The sequence below is a fragment of the Microchirus variegatus genome (genome assembly GCF_963457635.1).
Source record: "Microchirus variegatus genome assembly, chromosome: 14".
NCBI lineage: Eukaryota > Metazoa > Chordata > Actinopteri > Pleuronectiformes > Soleidae > Microchirus > Microchirus variegatus.
In genome coordinates this window covers 621,112-635,602 of record NC_139815.1, presented here as the reverse complement: position 1 = coordinate 635,602, position 14,491 = coordinate 621,112, and the positions used below count along the sequence as shown (strand labels likewise).

Below are 14,491 nucleotides of genomic sequence, written 5' to 3'. Positions count from 1 at the left end.
CGATCTGAAGGTCTTCATAGTCTCTGATGTCACTGGCCTGGTTCTGCTCAACGATGTGGTCCAGCTGTGTGTCGCTCAGATACTGGACGTCTCCCTCACTTTCTCGCCTCTGCTTCTCCGTCATCACAGCTTCCTGGAGGGTCAGATAACTCCTGGGAATCTGTTGCAAAAACAACAACATGATCTGCACTTGTGACACAAGTGATTTTCCTTTTTTTTTCTCTCCATCTGATGAAATAGAACAGTTTAATTTATCCACTGAGGTCAGAAAACAAACAAATCCACCAACAGACTGCATGCCAAATAATGAGCTGTTCTACAAATCCACCAACAGACTGCATGCCAAATAATGAGCTGTTCTACAAATCCACCAACAGACTGCATGCCAAATAATGAGCTGTCCTACAAATCCACAAACAGACTGCATGCCAAATAATGAGCTGTTCTACAAATCCACCAACAGACTGCTTGCCAAATAATGAGCTGTTCTACAAATCGACCAACAGACTGCCTGCTAAATAATGAGCTGTTCTAAACGTTCACAAACTGACTGCATGCCAAATAATGAGCTGTTCTACAAATCCACCAACAGACTGCATGCCAAATAATGAGCTGTTCTACAAATCCACCAACAGACTGCATGCCAAATAATGAACTGTTCTACAAATCCACCAACAGACTGCCTGCTAAATAATGAGCTGTTCTAAACATTCACAAACTGACTGCATGCTTAATAATGAGCTGTTCTACAAATCCACCAACAGACTGCATGCCAAATAATGAGCTGTTCTACAAATCCACCAACCGACTGCATGCCAAATAATGAGCTGTTCTACAAATCCACCAACAGACTACTTGCCAAATAATGAGCTGTTCTACAAATCCACCAACAGACTGCTTGCCAAATAATGAGCTGTTCTACAAATCCACCAACAGACTGCTTGCCAAATAATGAGCTGTTCTACAAATCCACCAACAGACTGCCTGCCAAATAATGAGCTGTTCTACAAATCCACCAACAGACTGCTTGCCAAATAATGAGCTTTTCTACAAATCCACCAACAGACTGCTTGCCAAATAATGAGCTGTTCTACAAATCCACCAACAGACTGCTTGCCAAATAATGAGCTGTTCTACAAATCCACCAACAGACTGCCTGCTAAATAATGAGCTGTTCTAAACATTCACAAACTGACTGCCAAATAATGAGCTGTTCTAAATATACGAGTGCCTGTCTCTTTAAATGCAAATGAGACACAGTTTAAAAGTAAAAGTACTGAAAAAGTGAGGACCTGAGGTAACCTCCATCTAAGGTGACCAGTAGCCTCTCCTTCCAGTAGATGGTCTGACTGTTCTATAAATCCACAGACTGCCAAATAATGAGCTGGTCTAAAGTGCCACATAGAAGTTGAGGATGAACTCACCAGTCGACCCAACAGTTTCCTGCTGCTGCTGCTGTTGTCCTTCATGGACAGAGTCACCTGATAGATCAACTTCTTCAGACTGTCCAGACCCTCTGACGTCCTGCAGGACACTTCACTGAGGACACACACACACACACACACATTATATTGAAGTATGACCAGAGAGTGAGAAGGTGAAAAAGAAGAGGGTGGAGTTACTGCAGGTGTTTCCAGGTAACATCAGGGAATCCGGAAGCTCGAGCTCCTGATGGAGATCGACACATAGCCAGGATGTAAGCTCTCAGTGTGGCCAGTCTCTCTGTGCGGAACTTAGTGTCAATCAGGTCCAGATGTGTTCCCACGACGACCACGGCAGAGTTTGGAGCTCGAGCCTGACACACACACACACACACACATACACACACACACACACACACAACAAATAACATTTACATCACGTGTCAAACTCGAGGCTCGTGGGCCTCACATGGTCCGTCACAGAACTGTATTTGACCTGTGACATAACTTCTGTTTCCTGCTGCTCCATTAGATAGATAGATAGACAGATAGATAGATAGATAGATAGATAGATAGATAGATAGATAGATAGATAGATAGATAGATAGATAGATAGATAGATAGATAGATACTTTATTCATCTCGCTGAGAAATTCACAGTTTATTATATGTAAAATAAATAAACTCATTCAATGTGTGTGAAATCTGTGTGTGTGTGTGTGTGAGTCACCTCTATGTTGAGCAGCCATGTTTGCAGACTGACCACAGCCTCTTCTCCCAGTGCCAGGTTCCACACCAGCACGTACAGAGCTTTATCAGTGAAGAAACACTGGTTGACTGTGGACATGCTGGCCTGTCCTCCCACGTCCCACACATTAAACATCACTGAGTCTTTCTGTGAAGGACAACACCAGAGACACGTGCTGAGACAAATAAAAACAGTCAGACATGGATGACTGTGTGTGTGTGTGTGTGTGTGTGTGTGACTGCAGACAGGAAGAACAAACGTATAGATTAAGCCACGCCCATGAAAACATATAACACTCATGATTGGCACGGCATGTGTGTGTGTTATATCCTCACATTGTTTTTGCCACAGTTGGGTTTTTCCAGCTCCCAGGTGGAGGTGGAGATGCTGCAATCTACTGGGGTGAAGGCCGACACTCGGCCGCTCTGCAGCGCCTCCAGCAGGGCACTTTTCCCCTGACGTGGTGGACCAATCACCAGCATCTTAAGCAGGTTACACGGCTCTGCTTTACGAAGCTGAGCGCGGAGGAAGGCCAGGACTGACACAGGACCTGATGATACCAGAGGTCAAAGGTGAGGTCACGCCAACAATCATCTGCAGACAAATTACACCACTCACTCTCCCTGCACCAAAGTCCTTAGAGAAAATCAGTGATTTTAACATCACAGCACACAGGAGTTGTTGATCCACTGTTGCCTCCATCACTAAGTTCAAATGTCTTATTTTGTTCTTCAGTGTTTGAAATCCTTTGTTCAGATTGACCTCAGTGACACAAAGTGACCACACGAGGCAGCAGTAGACCAGCAGCTCCTGTGTCCCTGTGAGCTAAAATCACTATGGACTTTGGTGTGGGAGAGTGAGTGGTTTACAAACTTCAATTTCCTGTCTAACAGTGAGATAAAGATGCAAAACATGTTCTTAAGGAGCAGCAGGTGAAGTGCAGTAAGCACAAAGGATTCCTCTTTGCCTGTAGGGGGCAGTACCTTCATTCCTCACGTCCTGTGGAACATTGGTGATGTTGAGGTCTTCTGTGTCCAGCTGCCACAGGTTGCAGAGTTGACCGAGCTCTGCTGGAAGCTCCCGGATTCCAGGATTACTGAAGCCAGAGCAGGTGAGAGGAGAACAATGTGATTATGTCAGAATGATCAGGTGTAGACTGATTTTTCAGTTTCACAGACGCACTCTCGGTGTGTTTATACGTCACATCTTCAGACTTTACAAAATGTGTTGTGGGGCAAAGTAAACAGGGAGTAGTGATACTTGTGCAGAAGTGACAAAAATAGACAGTTTTTCTATTAATTTTTGTTCATAAAAATGTATTCTAAAAATAAAAAAGTACTTTTTGCTCAAGTGTATTTTATATTATTATTATTATGAAGTATTAGGGCCAAGTATGAAAAAACAACAATAATATTTCAAGAAAAAAGAAGCAGATTTATGAGATAAAAAGTGGCAAATCTACAAGAACTATGTATGATCGAGAATTTTGTCCCCATACATTTTTCTCAACATACCAACTACAGCGGGAGAAATTGTGGTGCGAGTCGATATATTTAATAAAATGGAATTGTACTTTTAATCTCATAAATCTGCAAATGTATTTTCTCATATATTTGCCACTTTTTATCTCGTAAATCTGTGACTTTATATTCTCGTAGATTTTGCTACTTTTTATCTCATAAATCTGTTCATTCACATTACCCCCTTCCCCCCGGTCTGTAATTTATTTATTTTTTTCAAACTTGACCCTAATACGCCGTCATAGTTTTATACAGCTGGTGAAAATGGGAAAACATCGTGTCACCTGAGATCATTTATGCTGTGAATGAGCTTTAAGGTTGAATTAAGGCTTTTATATCCTCATGTCTGAACTGTTTTAGGTCGTCCAGAACTCTGCTGTAAGGATTTGAACTGGAACTCACAAAGGTCTAACCTCTTTCTCTGTGGTATGAGGAGGTTATAGTATGTGTTAGTTTATGAGTTCGTGGAAAAACAGGCTTCAATTCATAGAAAACATTAAAAAAAAATAAAAAAAACGAAAACAAACGCCTTCTAAGAAACAGTGAGAGGATTATTCGTCAGTGACAGGAAAAGTGTGAGAGTGAGAGCAGAGACACAAACAGCTGGAAACAGCTGTTCCTCCACTGGACTGACCTCATGTACAACACTGCTGCAGGAGCAGGAGTTTAATTAAATATCATTAAAGTCAAGGTTTAAAAAGGTTTATGAATTGAAGAGAAAAGTCTGTATTTAATCAATAACTGAGGGAATTGTCAACTATTTGAGTTTGATTTTGTTTATCTTCTTAAACATAAATTGTTATAATTTCATAAAACACATTTTAAAACAATCTGACTTTGAATTAATAAACTAAAATAGAACCTGATGAGTGAGTGAGTGTTTGCTGCAGCTCTAAATAATGAACACACACACTTTAATAAAACGTGAACAAAGTGTTTGAAAAAAGGCTGCAGATACTCAATGAGAAAGACAACAGCGTCCCCCAGAGGACAATCAGAGCAGCAACTCTGACCTCACAGGCTTCACTCACCAAAGACAAGGAGACACAGATGTGAGGAGAGTGTGTGTGTGTGAGGACACCAGGGGGCAGCACACAGGATACAGGAGGACATGACAGGACTCACTTGGACAGGTAGAGTTCAGTGAGGTTGGTAAGAGCACACACTGACTGAGGGACACAGTCCAGCTGGTTGTCGTTCAAATACAGAACTTCCAGAGAATCGCGGAGGATCAAAGGAAACTCTACAGAACACACTGAAGCAAACACACACACACACAGACAAAAACACACACACACAGAGTCAGAGGTGGATTTATAACTGGATTCCCAACATGAAACTTTGTGCAATAAATGCAAAAATCCTGACAATCCTGAGAAATACAAGCACATCCACTCTCACTATCGATGTTGTTGACAGTGAAGAGGAACAGTGACATGTACCTGGCTCTGGGTCTCTTCTGCTCCATGTGGTCAGGAAGGCCAGCTTACGAGATTTGGGCACTTCCTCTGTTCTTTAAGGCAAAACGTGAAACACAATGGAAAATATTAATAAACACAAGACTTAAACTAAGACAGTTTAAATGGATCATGTGGACATAATGGGTCTAAATGGTGTGTGTGTGTGTGTGTGTGTGTGTGTGTGGTCTTACTTGCCCAGCTGGTTCCTGGACAGGTCAAGTGTCCTCAGCTGAGAACATCTCCAGTTTCCTGCTGCTGGAAGAGTTGTGAGGTGATTCCCACACAGTTTGAGTGACAGCAGAGCCTGAGGAGAACAGAAGTGACACACACACACACACACACAGTTATTAACACACTATTGTGTTGAGCCATTAAGATACTAAACATACACAAGTCGTTTATTTTGAATGTATAACAGTTACTTCATGGAAATCTGAACAATGGATTTCAAACACTAAACCTCATAGAGAAAATCAGTGATTTTAGCTCACAGGGACACAGGAGCTGCTGGTCTACTGCTGCCTCGTGTGGTCACTTTGTGTCACTGAGGTCAATCTGAACAAAGGATTTCAAACACTGAAGTGACAAAATAAGACATTTGAACTTAGTGATGGAGGCAACAGTGGATCAACAACTCCTGTGTGCTGTGATGTTAAAATCACTGATTTTCTCTATGGACTTTGGTGTGGGAGAGTGAGTGGTTTACAAACTTGAGTTTCCTGTTGGAAAAGTCTGTCTAAGAGTGAGATAAAGACATGAACATGCCGAGTCCTTTGTCTAGTGGATAAAACTAAACTTTTTTTTCACTGTCCTATTATAATATTAGACTTCATAAAGCCTGAAGTTTCCCTTTAATGAAACATCAGAGACAGATGGACAGTGGTTTGTTTTGTTACCTCCAGCTCAAAGATGTGTGAGGGCAGCTCGGTCAGACTGTTCTCAGAAAAGTCCACGTCTTGCAGTTTGTTTTTCCAGAAGATGGACATGGTGTTTGGAAGTGTCTCCAGAAGATTGGACGAAGCTTTGCATTGTTTCTGAAGACGAAGACACAGAGAAGTCATTATTATGTTACTATGTGACAACAGTAGAGAGGTCATCTATGACATGGAAACACTAAACTGTCAGAGTGTTCAAGCGTCTCACACCAGTGAAAAGTGGTTTCAGTGGACACTCGTCTCAGTGGGAACTGGTCTCAGCAGTGGACACTAGTTTCTTACCAGTGGACACTCGTCTCTTACCAGTGGACACTTGGACACTCGTCTCTTACCAGTGGACACTCGTCTCTTACCAGTGGACACTTGGACACTCGTCTCTTACCAGTGGACACTCATCTCTTACCAGTGGACACTAGTCTGTTACCAGTGGACACTCGTCTCTTACCAGTGGACACTTGGACACTCGTCTCTTACCAGTGGACACTCGTCTCTTACCAGTGGACACTTGGACACTCGTCTCTTACCAGTGGACAGGCCCAGGGGTCAGGGAAGCTGCTGAGTCTGTTCCCGCTCACGTTGAGGACAGTCAGAGACTTGAGACAGTGCATGACGGTCACAGACAGACCGTCCAGACGATTGTCCGACACGTCCAGCTCCTCCAGCTTACGAAGGCCGATCCAGTTTGTGGCTGAAAAAGACAGTGTGGACAGTGTGACTGAGTCTGAACCAGATCAGAGAACACAGCGCCACCTGCAGGACAAGATGAGGAAGGAGAATGGCGGTGACGTAAAGTGAGGACGTGTCAGGGACTCACAGGCGGGGATGTCAAACAGGACACTGATGTGATTCTTAGCAGCACATATTCTCTGTAAGTGTGTGAGATGAAGGAGTCCTGGTGGTAAACTGGTGAACTGGTTCTGAGACAAATGAATATGCTGTAATCTGAAGAACGGAGAGAAAAAGACACACAGGACAGTGAGGACGGGCAGGAGTCACAGTTACCTGTGGACAGGTGAGTGTAACCAGTGGCTGCTGTGTGTACCTGGAGCAGATGACCTCCTGAGAGCTTTGAGCAGGAGGAAGCTCCTTCAGAAAGTTGTTGGACAGATCTAGAGTTTTCAGGTGGATGAGGCCCCAGGGAACCACAGAGGGCAGAGAGGTCAGAGCGTTACAGGACACGTCCAGCTCTGTGATACGAGACGAGATGTCCATGAACCAGTCCAGATCCAACCAGGGCAGCTGTAGACCACTCCAACTCACACTGACAGCCTGCACACACACACACACAGGACACATATTGAAATGTGAGACCACACACATACATTATCTCTTCATAAATGTGTTGGAACAAACAAAGACAAACCTCCTTCACGTCTGTGTGAGACGTGTCCTGTAGTTTGAGTCTGAGCAGATGTTTGCTGAAGGTTGGATGGTCCATCAGTGTGTAAGAGGAGAATCCTGCTCCATTTTCCAGCAGGAAGATGGCGACGTCCTCATTACCTATAAATATGATGATGTCATGTATAAAAACACTGATGTCATGTACAAAAATGCTGATGTCATGTATAAAAAGCTGATCAGAATCAGCGATAATACTTTTATTATCCCGAAGGAATACATGATGTCATGTATAAAAACGCTGATTTTATGTATAAAACGCTGATGTCATGTATAAAAACCCTTGTGTTGCGTATAATTCACTGATGTCATATATAAAAACCCTTATGTCATGTATAAAAACTCTCGTGTCATGAATAAAAAAGCTGATGTGATGTATAAAATGCTAATGTCACATATAAAAACCCATGTGTCATGTATAAAAACGCTGATGTCATGTATAAAAACGCCGATGTCATGTCTTTACCGGCCTGAGCAGCAGCGTACAGTGGCAGACTGGTGACCACAGCAAACTCATCAGCGTGGACGGCACAGTCACATACATCAGCCTCGTAGCGTTGAACCAACAGTCGAACCACATCCAGGTTACCTTGACGACACGACGCCGACAACATCCAGTTCAACAAGTCCCGCCTTAGACACTGACCTGAGAGGGAGGAGGAGATTTCCCATAATTCTACAGGATAACGTTACACATTGCAGCTTTAAATGATGTGTGTAAATATGATGATAAATGTGACTGCAGTCATTTCTCCTGTTGCCCAGAAGGTGGAGCTGTGAGTTTCCCTCTGACCTGGTACAGAGTCCAGCAGCTCTTTGACCACACTGCTGTGACCACAGGAAGCTGCCATGACGGCCGGGTTACTGCTGGACGGCTCCTGAGGGAGCGTGATGTGAGCTTCTTTCAGGAGGTAACGGACACTCTCCAGGTCGCCATGGTGACAGGCTGCACACAGGAGTTGGACCTGACACACACACACACAGAAAAAAATACTGATTATAGAAAATGCTTGCTTCATGTGTATCACTGCATGCATCAGTGTACTCACCCCGCTGATAGGGGGCGCAACAGTGCTGCACTCCATGCAGCAGGCTCTCTGGATCAGCTCCCTGGCAACGCCCTCCTCCCCCTCCTTATACGCAGCGTGGATGTTCTCCAGTGTGAGAGAAGGAGCGGGGGCGGAGCCAGGGCTGGTGCCGGGGGCGGGGGCGGGACCGGGGGCGGGGGCGGGGGCGGGGCCCTGACCATCCACCAACGACGCCTTGGCTCCCATTTCCTCCCCAGGGTCTAAGAGCAGAGAGGAAGGAGGAGGAGGAGGAGGAGGAGGAGGAGGAGGAGGAGGAGGAGAGAGAATCAGAGAACAAGAATAACACAGAATATAAAGAGGGAAAGAACATCTGAAACTAACTGTAGAGAATGAAGAAGTGAGTGAGTGAAAATGAAAGAAAAAAAACGGTCACAACTAAAACCAGAAAAACCACAGATTATTGTGTCCTTTGTTCTCCTCTCATAAACTTGTTGATTTGACTTTGTGATGATGATGTGTGTGTGTGTGTGTGTGTGTGCGCCTCCTCTCCTCAGTCTAAGCGGCAGATACGAGAAACTAAAAAAATGGAGGTTATCTCAGCAGCAGCTTCATCCTCTCTCCTTCTGTGTGTGATATTGATGCTGGAGACATACGAGCGTCTAATGGTGTCTGCGTTGTCATGTGACCTCTCTGCGGATCAATTATTCATGAAAGAAAACTCAGACCAAGCTAAAAGAGGAAAGTGAATCACAGCTGTGTTTTGAGATCTGTCTCCACAAACGACCTCCATCGACCTTCATCAACCATCAGAGAACTGACAGAGATTTAAGAAGCTGAAAAATGACAGAAAGTAGAAAATATTCACATTTAAGAAGCTGAAAAAAGAAAGGAACTTGATTCTTGGCTCACGATCGCTGGCCTTTAGCAGTGTCGTCTCTAAATACACCAGACTCCTCTGTTAAAGGTGCATTATGTAATAAATGATAAAATCCTCCTAATATGTCACAGAGACTCAGGAATAATGTTCATATAACAAACTGAACTCACCAACAACAACAGTACAGACAAAATATTTGCATTAAAAAAAATATTTTGCAGACTGCAAATCATGTTTATGTTTTGAAATCATGTTTTGGCGTCATGTGGCGCCACCTACCGCCGTCTACCAATCATTGCAGTCAGTAGAGTCTCAGCTGCCGAGCAACCACGGGTTGCCAGTTACGTCAGAAAACAAAACCTAAAAGACCTCTGTATTTTGAATTTGAATGTAGTAACAGTTTTTGGCCACATTCTTACATATGACACCTTTAAATATGGGCATTTGAGACATTAGCTTTGCTAAATGTTGGAGATTGGAGAGCCCGTTCACTCAGGTTAACAGTGAACCGATCAGAGAGTCAGTTATTGACGATGTGACATTAAAAATATTCAAATAAACAAAAACAAACAGGATTTTCGTCTAATCTTCATCATCAAACACTGATGACACATTTCCTCATAAGTCACATACTCACAGGTGAACAGTGACTCAGCTGTTTCAGTGTCACCAACACACCTGAAGTCATGTGATCACTTCCACATATTTGACACACACCAACACCACGGTACTTTCTTCTGTGGCACTAATGAGGAAACTAAAGGTGAAGTTACATTTCCTGGTTAAGACTGTGGTTAAAACACATGAACGGACACGAACAATCATGAACATGAAAACAAGAACAAACAGGATCAAACATGAACAAACATGAAAACGAACAAACATGAACAAACATGAAAACGAACAAACATGAAAACGAACAAGCATGCACATGAACAAACATGAACATGAAAACAAAAACAAACATGAACAAACATGAACATGAAAACAAGAACAAACAGGATCAAACATGAACAATCATGAACATGAAAACAAAAACGAACAAACATGAACAAACATAAAAACGAACAAACATGATCAAACATGAACAAAAATGAAAACGAACAAACATGAACAAACATAAAAACGAACAAGCATGCACATGAAAACGAACAAACATGATCAAACGTGAAAACGAACAAACGTGAAAAACGAAAACGAACAAACGTGAAAACTAACAAACGTGAAAACTAACAAACATGAACATGAAAACGGACAAATGTGAAAGCGAACAAACGTGAAAACGAACAAACGTGAACATGAAAACGAACAAACATGAAAACGAACAAACGTGAACATGAAAACGAACAAACGTGAAAACGAACAAACGTGAAAACGAACAAACGTGAACAGGAAAAGAACAAACATGAAAACGAACAAACGTGAAAACGAACAAACATGAAAACTAACAAACATGAACATGAAAACGAACAAACGTGAAAGCGAACAAACGTGAAAACGAACAAACGTGAAAACGAACAAATGTGAAAACGAACAAACGTGAAAACTAACAAACGTGAAAAAATGAACAAGCGTGAAAACGAACAAGCGTGAAAACGAACAAACGTGAAAACGTACAAACATGAAAACGAACAAACGTGAAAACGAACAAACGTGAAAACGAACAAACGTGAAAACGTACAAACATGAACATGTTCGTCCATTGCTATAACTCAACTCTGTTGCTTGTTTAAAGAGAGAATCTACTTCCTGTTTACACCTGCACAAAAACACACACACACACACACACACACACACACACACACTGACCAGACTGAAATCAAAGCAAATCATTTCACACAGAGCAACGTTTTTACTGAAACTGAGCAAAATCTTAATCTGTTAATTTGAACTTAAACTCTTCTGTGATGGTCCTGTCGTTCATGTGTTCATCTCATTATGGAAAAAGGAGCAGAAAGAACTCACTCATCGAACACTTACTGACAATTCTACAGACATACTTTCAAAATACATCCTCATGATGATCATGAGAGGGTTGATCTGTGAACTCCCTCTGATCACTAATTTAAACCTGTGAACACGTTACTGACTGACCACACTGACCACTGACCACTGACCTCACTGACCAGTGACCAGTGATGATGTCACAGCAGATAAACAGACATCAAACAACAGAGGCTTCTCCTGACCTGATCATCACCAACTGACTCTGCTCCTGTCATCTTCATCCATCATCATCATCATCATCATCATCATCATCTACATCTTCATCCAACCTCATCCATCCTGGTTTGTTCTTTTGATCGTCTTCCTCTGACGTGCCCAGGATGAGAGAGAGAGAGAGAGAGAGAGAGAGAGAGAGAGAGAGAGGAGGAACAGGATTGGATGGAGGAGGAGTCACACCAACCAATCAGACTCTTTCTCTCTCTCTGTCTCTCTTTAGATTAATTTAACGTAGATGAAATGATGATGATGATGATGATGTTCTCAAACCTCTCATTTTGAATGAGTTTGAATGATTTCTTGAATGAATATTCATTTAAGAAGCTGAAAAACCACACAAACAGAACCTTCAGAACAGAACCTTCAGAACAGAACCAGGGTGTTTGGACTCACTGCTTTGTTCCTCCATGTTTGTGGGCGTGGCTACAGATTCCCGGGGATCACCGACGGACCAGTACGACATTCCTGCTGAAGAACCCGAGTCAGAGCAGAGGCGGGAAAATCAGCCCAGGTTCTGTTCACAAACACAATAAATGTCATTATTATTATTATTATTATTATTATTATTATTATTATTATTATTGCTAATAATCAGCTGGTTCTGTTCACAAACTAACAGCTGATCAAACATGGAATTTAAAAAGGATAAAAGTTCAAAAATAAAAGCTCAGAATTATTTGTGATTATATTAAAAATGTAATAAAAGACAGATCTGATCAAATAACGACAGCAGAGGCCGTTTTTTTCATGTGTTTGTAGAAGTGATGAGATTTAGAAGCAGATTTACGAGCTTTCTTGAATGCGTCTCTGTCTTCTTTAAAGTGTTTGTCTACACTTTAATGATGCGTCTACAAATGATCTGTGAGGACATTTAGTCAAAGTGAGGACGTGATGGGTGACAAAGAATAGAACGCTTAGTTCTGGTCATTTTGTATATTCGTACTGAACTGAACCAAAGTGGACCAAAGTGGACGTTCCACAACTAAAGAATTAAGAATATTTAAATGCAGTAGCTGGTGTTTGACCATAGAGGGCAATAGATGATCACAACATGAATAAAAAACAAACATAACATCAACTAGATAAACATAATAAACATATATATACATATATATATATATATATATATATATATATATATATATATATATATACATATACATATATATACATATACATATATATATATATATATATACATATATATACATATATATATATACATATATATATATATATATATATATATATATATATATACATATACATATATATACATATATGTATATACACACACATACAAATACTGCATAAACATACCCCCCCACACACACACACAGCTTTGAAAGGCCTCTGTTGTCACTGCTGTGACTGATTTACTTTGATTTAAAAAAAAAAGTTTGTCTCATTCAGGAGGAAATTATTTGTTTCGTTTTATGACACGTTTGTTTTTCTTGACTGACGTCACACACACACAGGAATAAACTCAGGAGACAGAGACACACAAACACACACAGACACACAGACACACACACACAGACACACACAAACATGAATAAACTCAGGAGACAGACACACACACAGACACAGATACACACAGACAGACAGACACACACACACACAGACACAGACACACACACACACAAACACACACACACACACACACACACACACACACACACACAGACACACACAGACACAGACACACACACACACACACACACACACAGACACAGACACAGACACACACACAGACAGATAACATGTCGTGTTAGTGCTGAACTCACCTCATGTTCCTCAGAAGCTTCACAGCTGAAAACTGCAAACATTTTACTGAACTTCCTGATTCCACGATGCAAACTTTCCACACACACACACACACACACCCGCGCACGCACACACACACACACACACCCGCGCGCGCACACACACACACACAACGAACTGAACTTTTCTAACCGACTTCGACACGAATCGAGTTCACGTTCGAACGCTCATGAAACACGTGCACGTTCATGATTAAATGAACATTAAATGATCATTAAATGAACAGATAAACAAACACCATGTTGTTTCATCGTCACTTCACGAGCTTTTACACATAAACGATCATCGAGACCGAAACGAATCTTCGACTCTATTCGTCGAGCTGCTGCTGCTGAAACTTCCTTCTCCTCCGTCAGATGGACGAGGCCCCGCCCCTCTCCGGCTCTGATTGGTTTGGGTCGAGACATGAAGAGTAACGATTGGTGAGCGGTGGAGGAAAACATTAGAGTGATCCAATCAGAGGCGGAGAAGGAGGCGGGGCTTAGCAGGTGAATGGAGGGAATCGGGAACATCTGGACATTTCAAACATTATATTCATCATTATTGTATTTGTGAGGACATTTAGTTAAAGTGAGGACATTTAGTTAAAGTGAGGACATTTAGTTAAAGTGAAGACATTTAGTTAAAGTGAGGACATTTAGTTAAAGTGAGGACATTTAGTTAAAGTGAGGACATTTAGTTAAAGTGAGGACATTTAGTTAAAGTGAGGACATTTAGTTAAAGTGAGGACATTTAGTCAAAGTGAGGACATTTAGTTAAAGTGAGGACATTTAGTCAAAGTGAGGACATTTAGTCAAAGTGAGGACATTTAGTTAAAGTGAGGACATTTAGTCAAAGTGAGGACATTTAGTTAAAGTGAGGACATTTAGTCAAAGTGAGGACATTTAGTTAAAGTGAGGACATTTAGTCAGTGAGGACATTTAGTCAAAGTGAGGACATTTAGTTAAAGTGAGGACATTTAGTCAAAGTGAGGACATTTAGTTAAAGTGAGGACATTCAAAGTGAGGACATTTAGTTAAAGTGAGTTTACTTTATATTAAAACATTAAATAAAT

The 14,491-nt window shown here is 41.6% G+C and overlaps 1 protein-coding gene across 1 annotated transcript in view; it reads right to left on the bottom strand.

Annotated features, from left to right (window-relative positions):
- The window catches only part of lrrk1 (leucine-rich repeat kinase 1), a gene marked incomplete at its 3' end in the record, with an annotated part of 29,458 nt that extends 17,353 nt beyond the window's left edge, over positions 1–12,105 (bottom strand). Inside the window, exons 1-18 of the mRNA XM_083901054.1 lie at positions 12,004–12,105; positions 8,532–8,770; positions 8,276–8,447; positions 7,949–8,128; positions 7,448–7,584; positions 7,127–7,353; positions 6,899–7,026; positions 6,609–6,772; positions 6,046–6,183; positions 5,341–5,453; positions 5,132–5,202; positions 4,815–4,944; positions 3,153–3,265; positions 2,505–2,719; positions 2,152–2,316; positions 1,623–1,795; positions 1,425–1,539; positions 1–160 (exon numbers count right to left, since the gene is read on the bottom strand). Coding sequence (XP_083757180.1) covers positions 1–160; positions 1,425–1,539; positions 1,623–1,795; positions 2,152–2,316; positions 2,505–2,719; positions 3,153–3,265; positions 4,815–4,944; positions 5,132–5,202; positions 5,341–5,453; positions 6,046–6,183; positions 6,609–6,772; positions 6,899–7,026; positions 7,127–7,353; positions 7,448–7,584; positions 7,949–8,128; positions 8,276–8,447; positions 8,532–8,770; positions 12,004–12,073 — 2,710 coding nt within the window. The 5' untranslated portion in view covers positions 12,074–12,105. The remainder of the gene's footprint in view (positions 161–1,424; positions 1,540–1,622; positions 1,796–2,151; positions 2,317–2,504; positions 2,720–3,152; positions 3,266–4,814; positions 4,945–5,131; positions 5,203–5,340; positions 5,454–6,045; positions 6,184–6,608; positions 6,773–6,898; positions 7,027–7,126; positions 7,354–7,447; positions 7,585–7,948; positions 8,129–8,275; positions 8,448–8,531; positions 8,771–12,003) is intronic.
- Between the last annotated feature and the right edge of the window lie 2,386 nt (positions 12,106–14,491).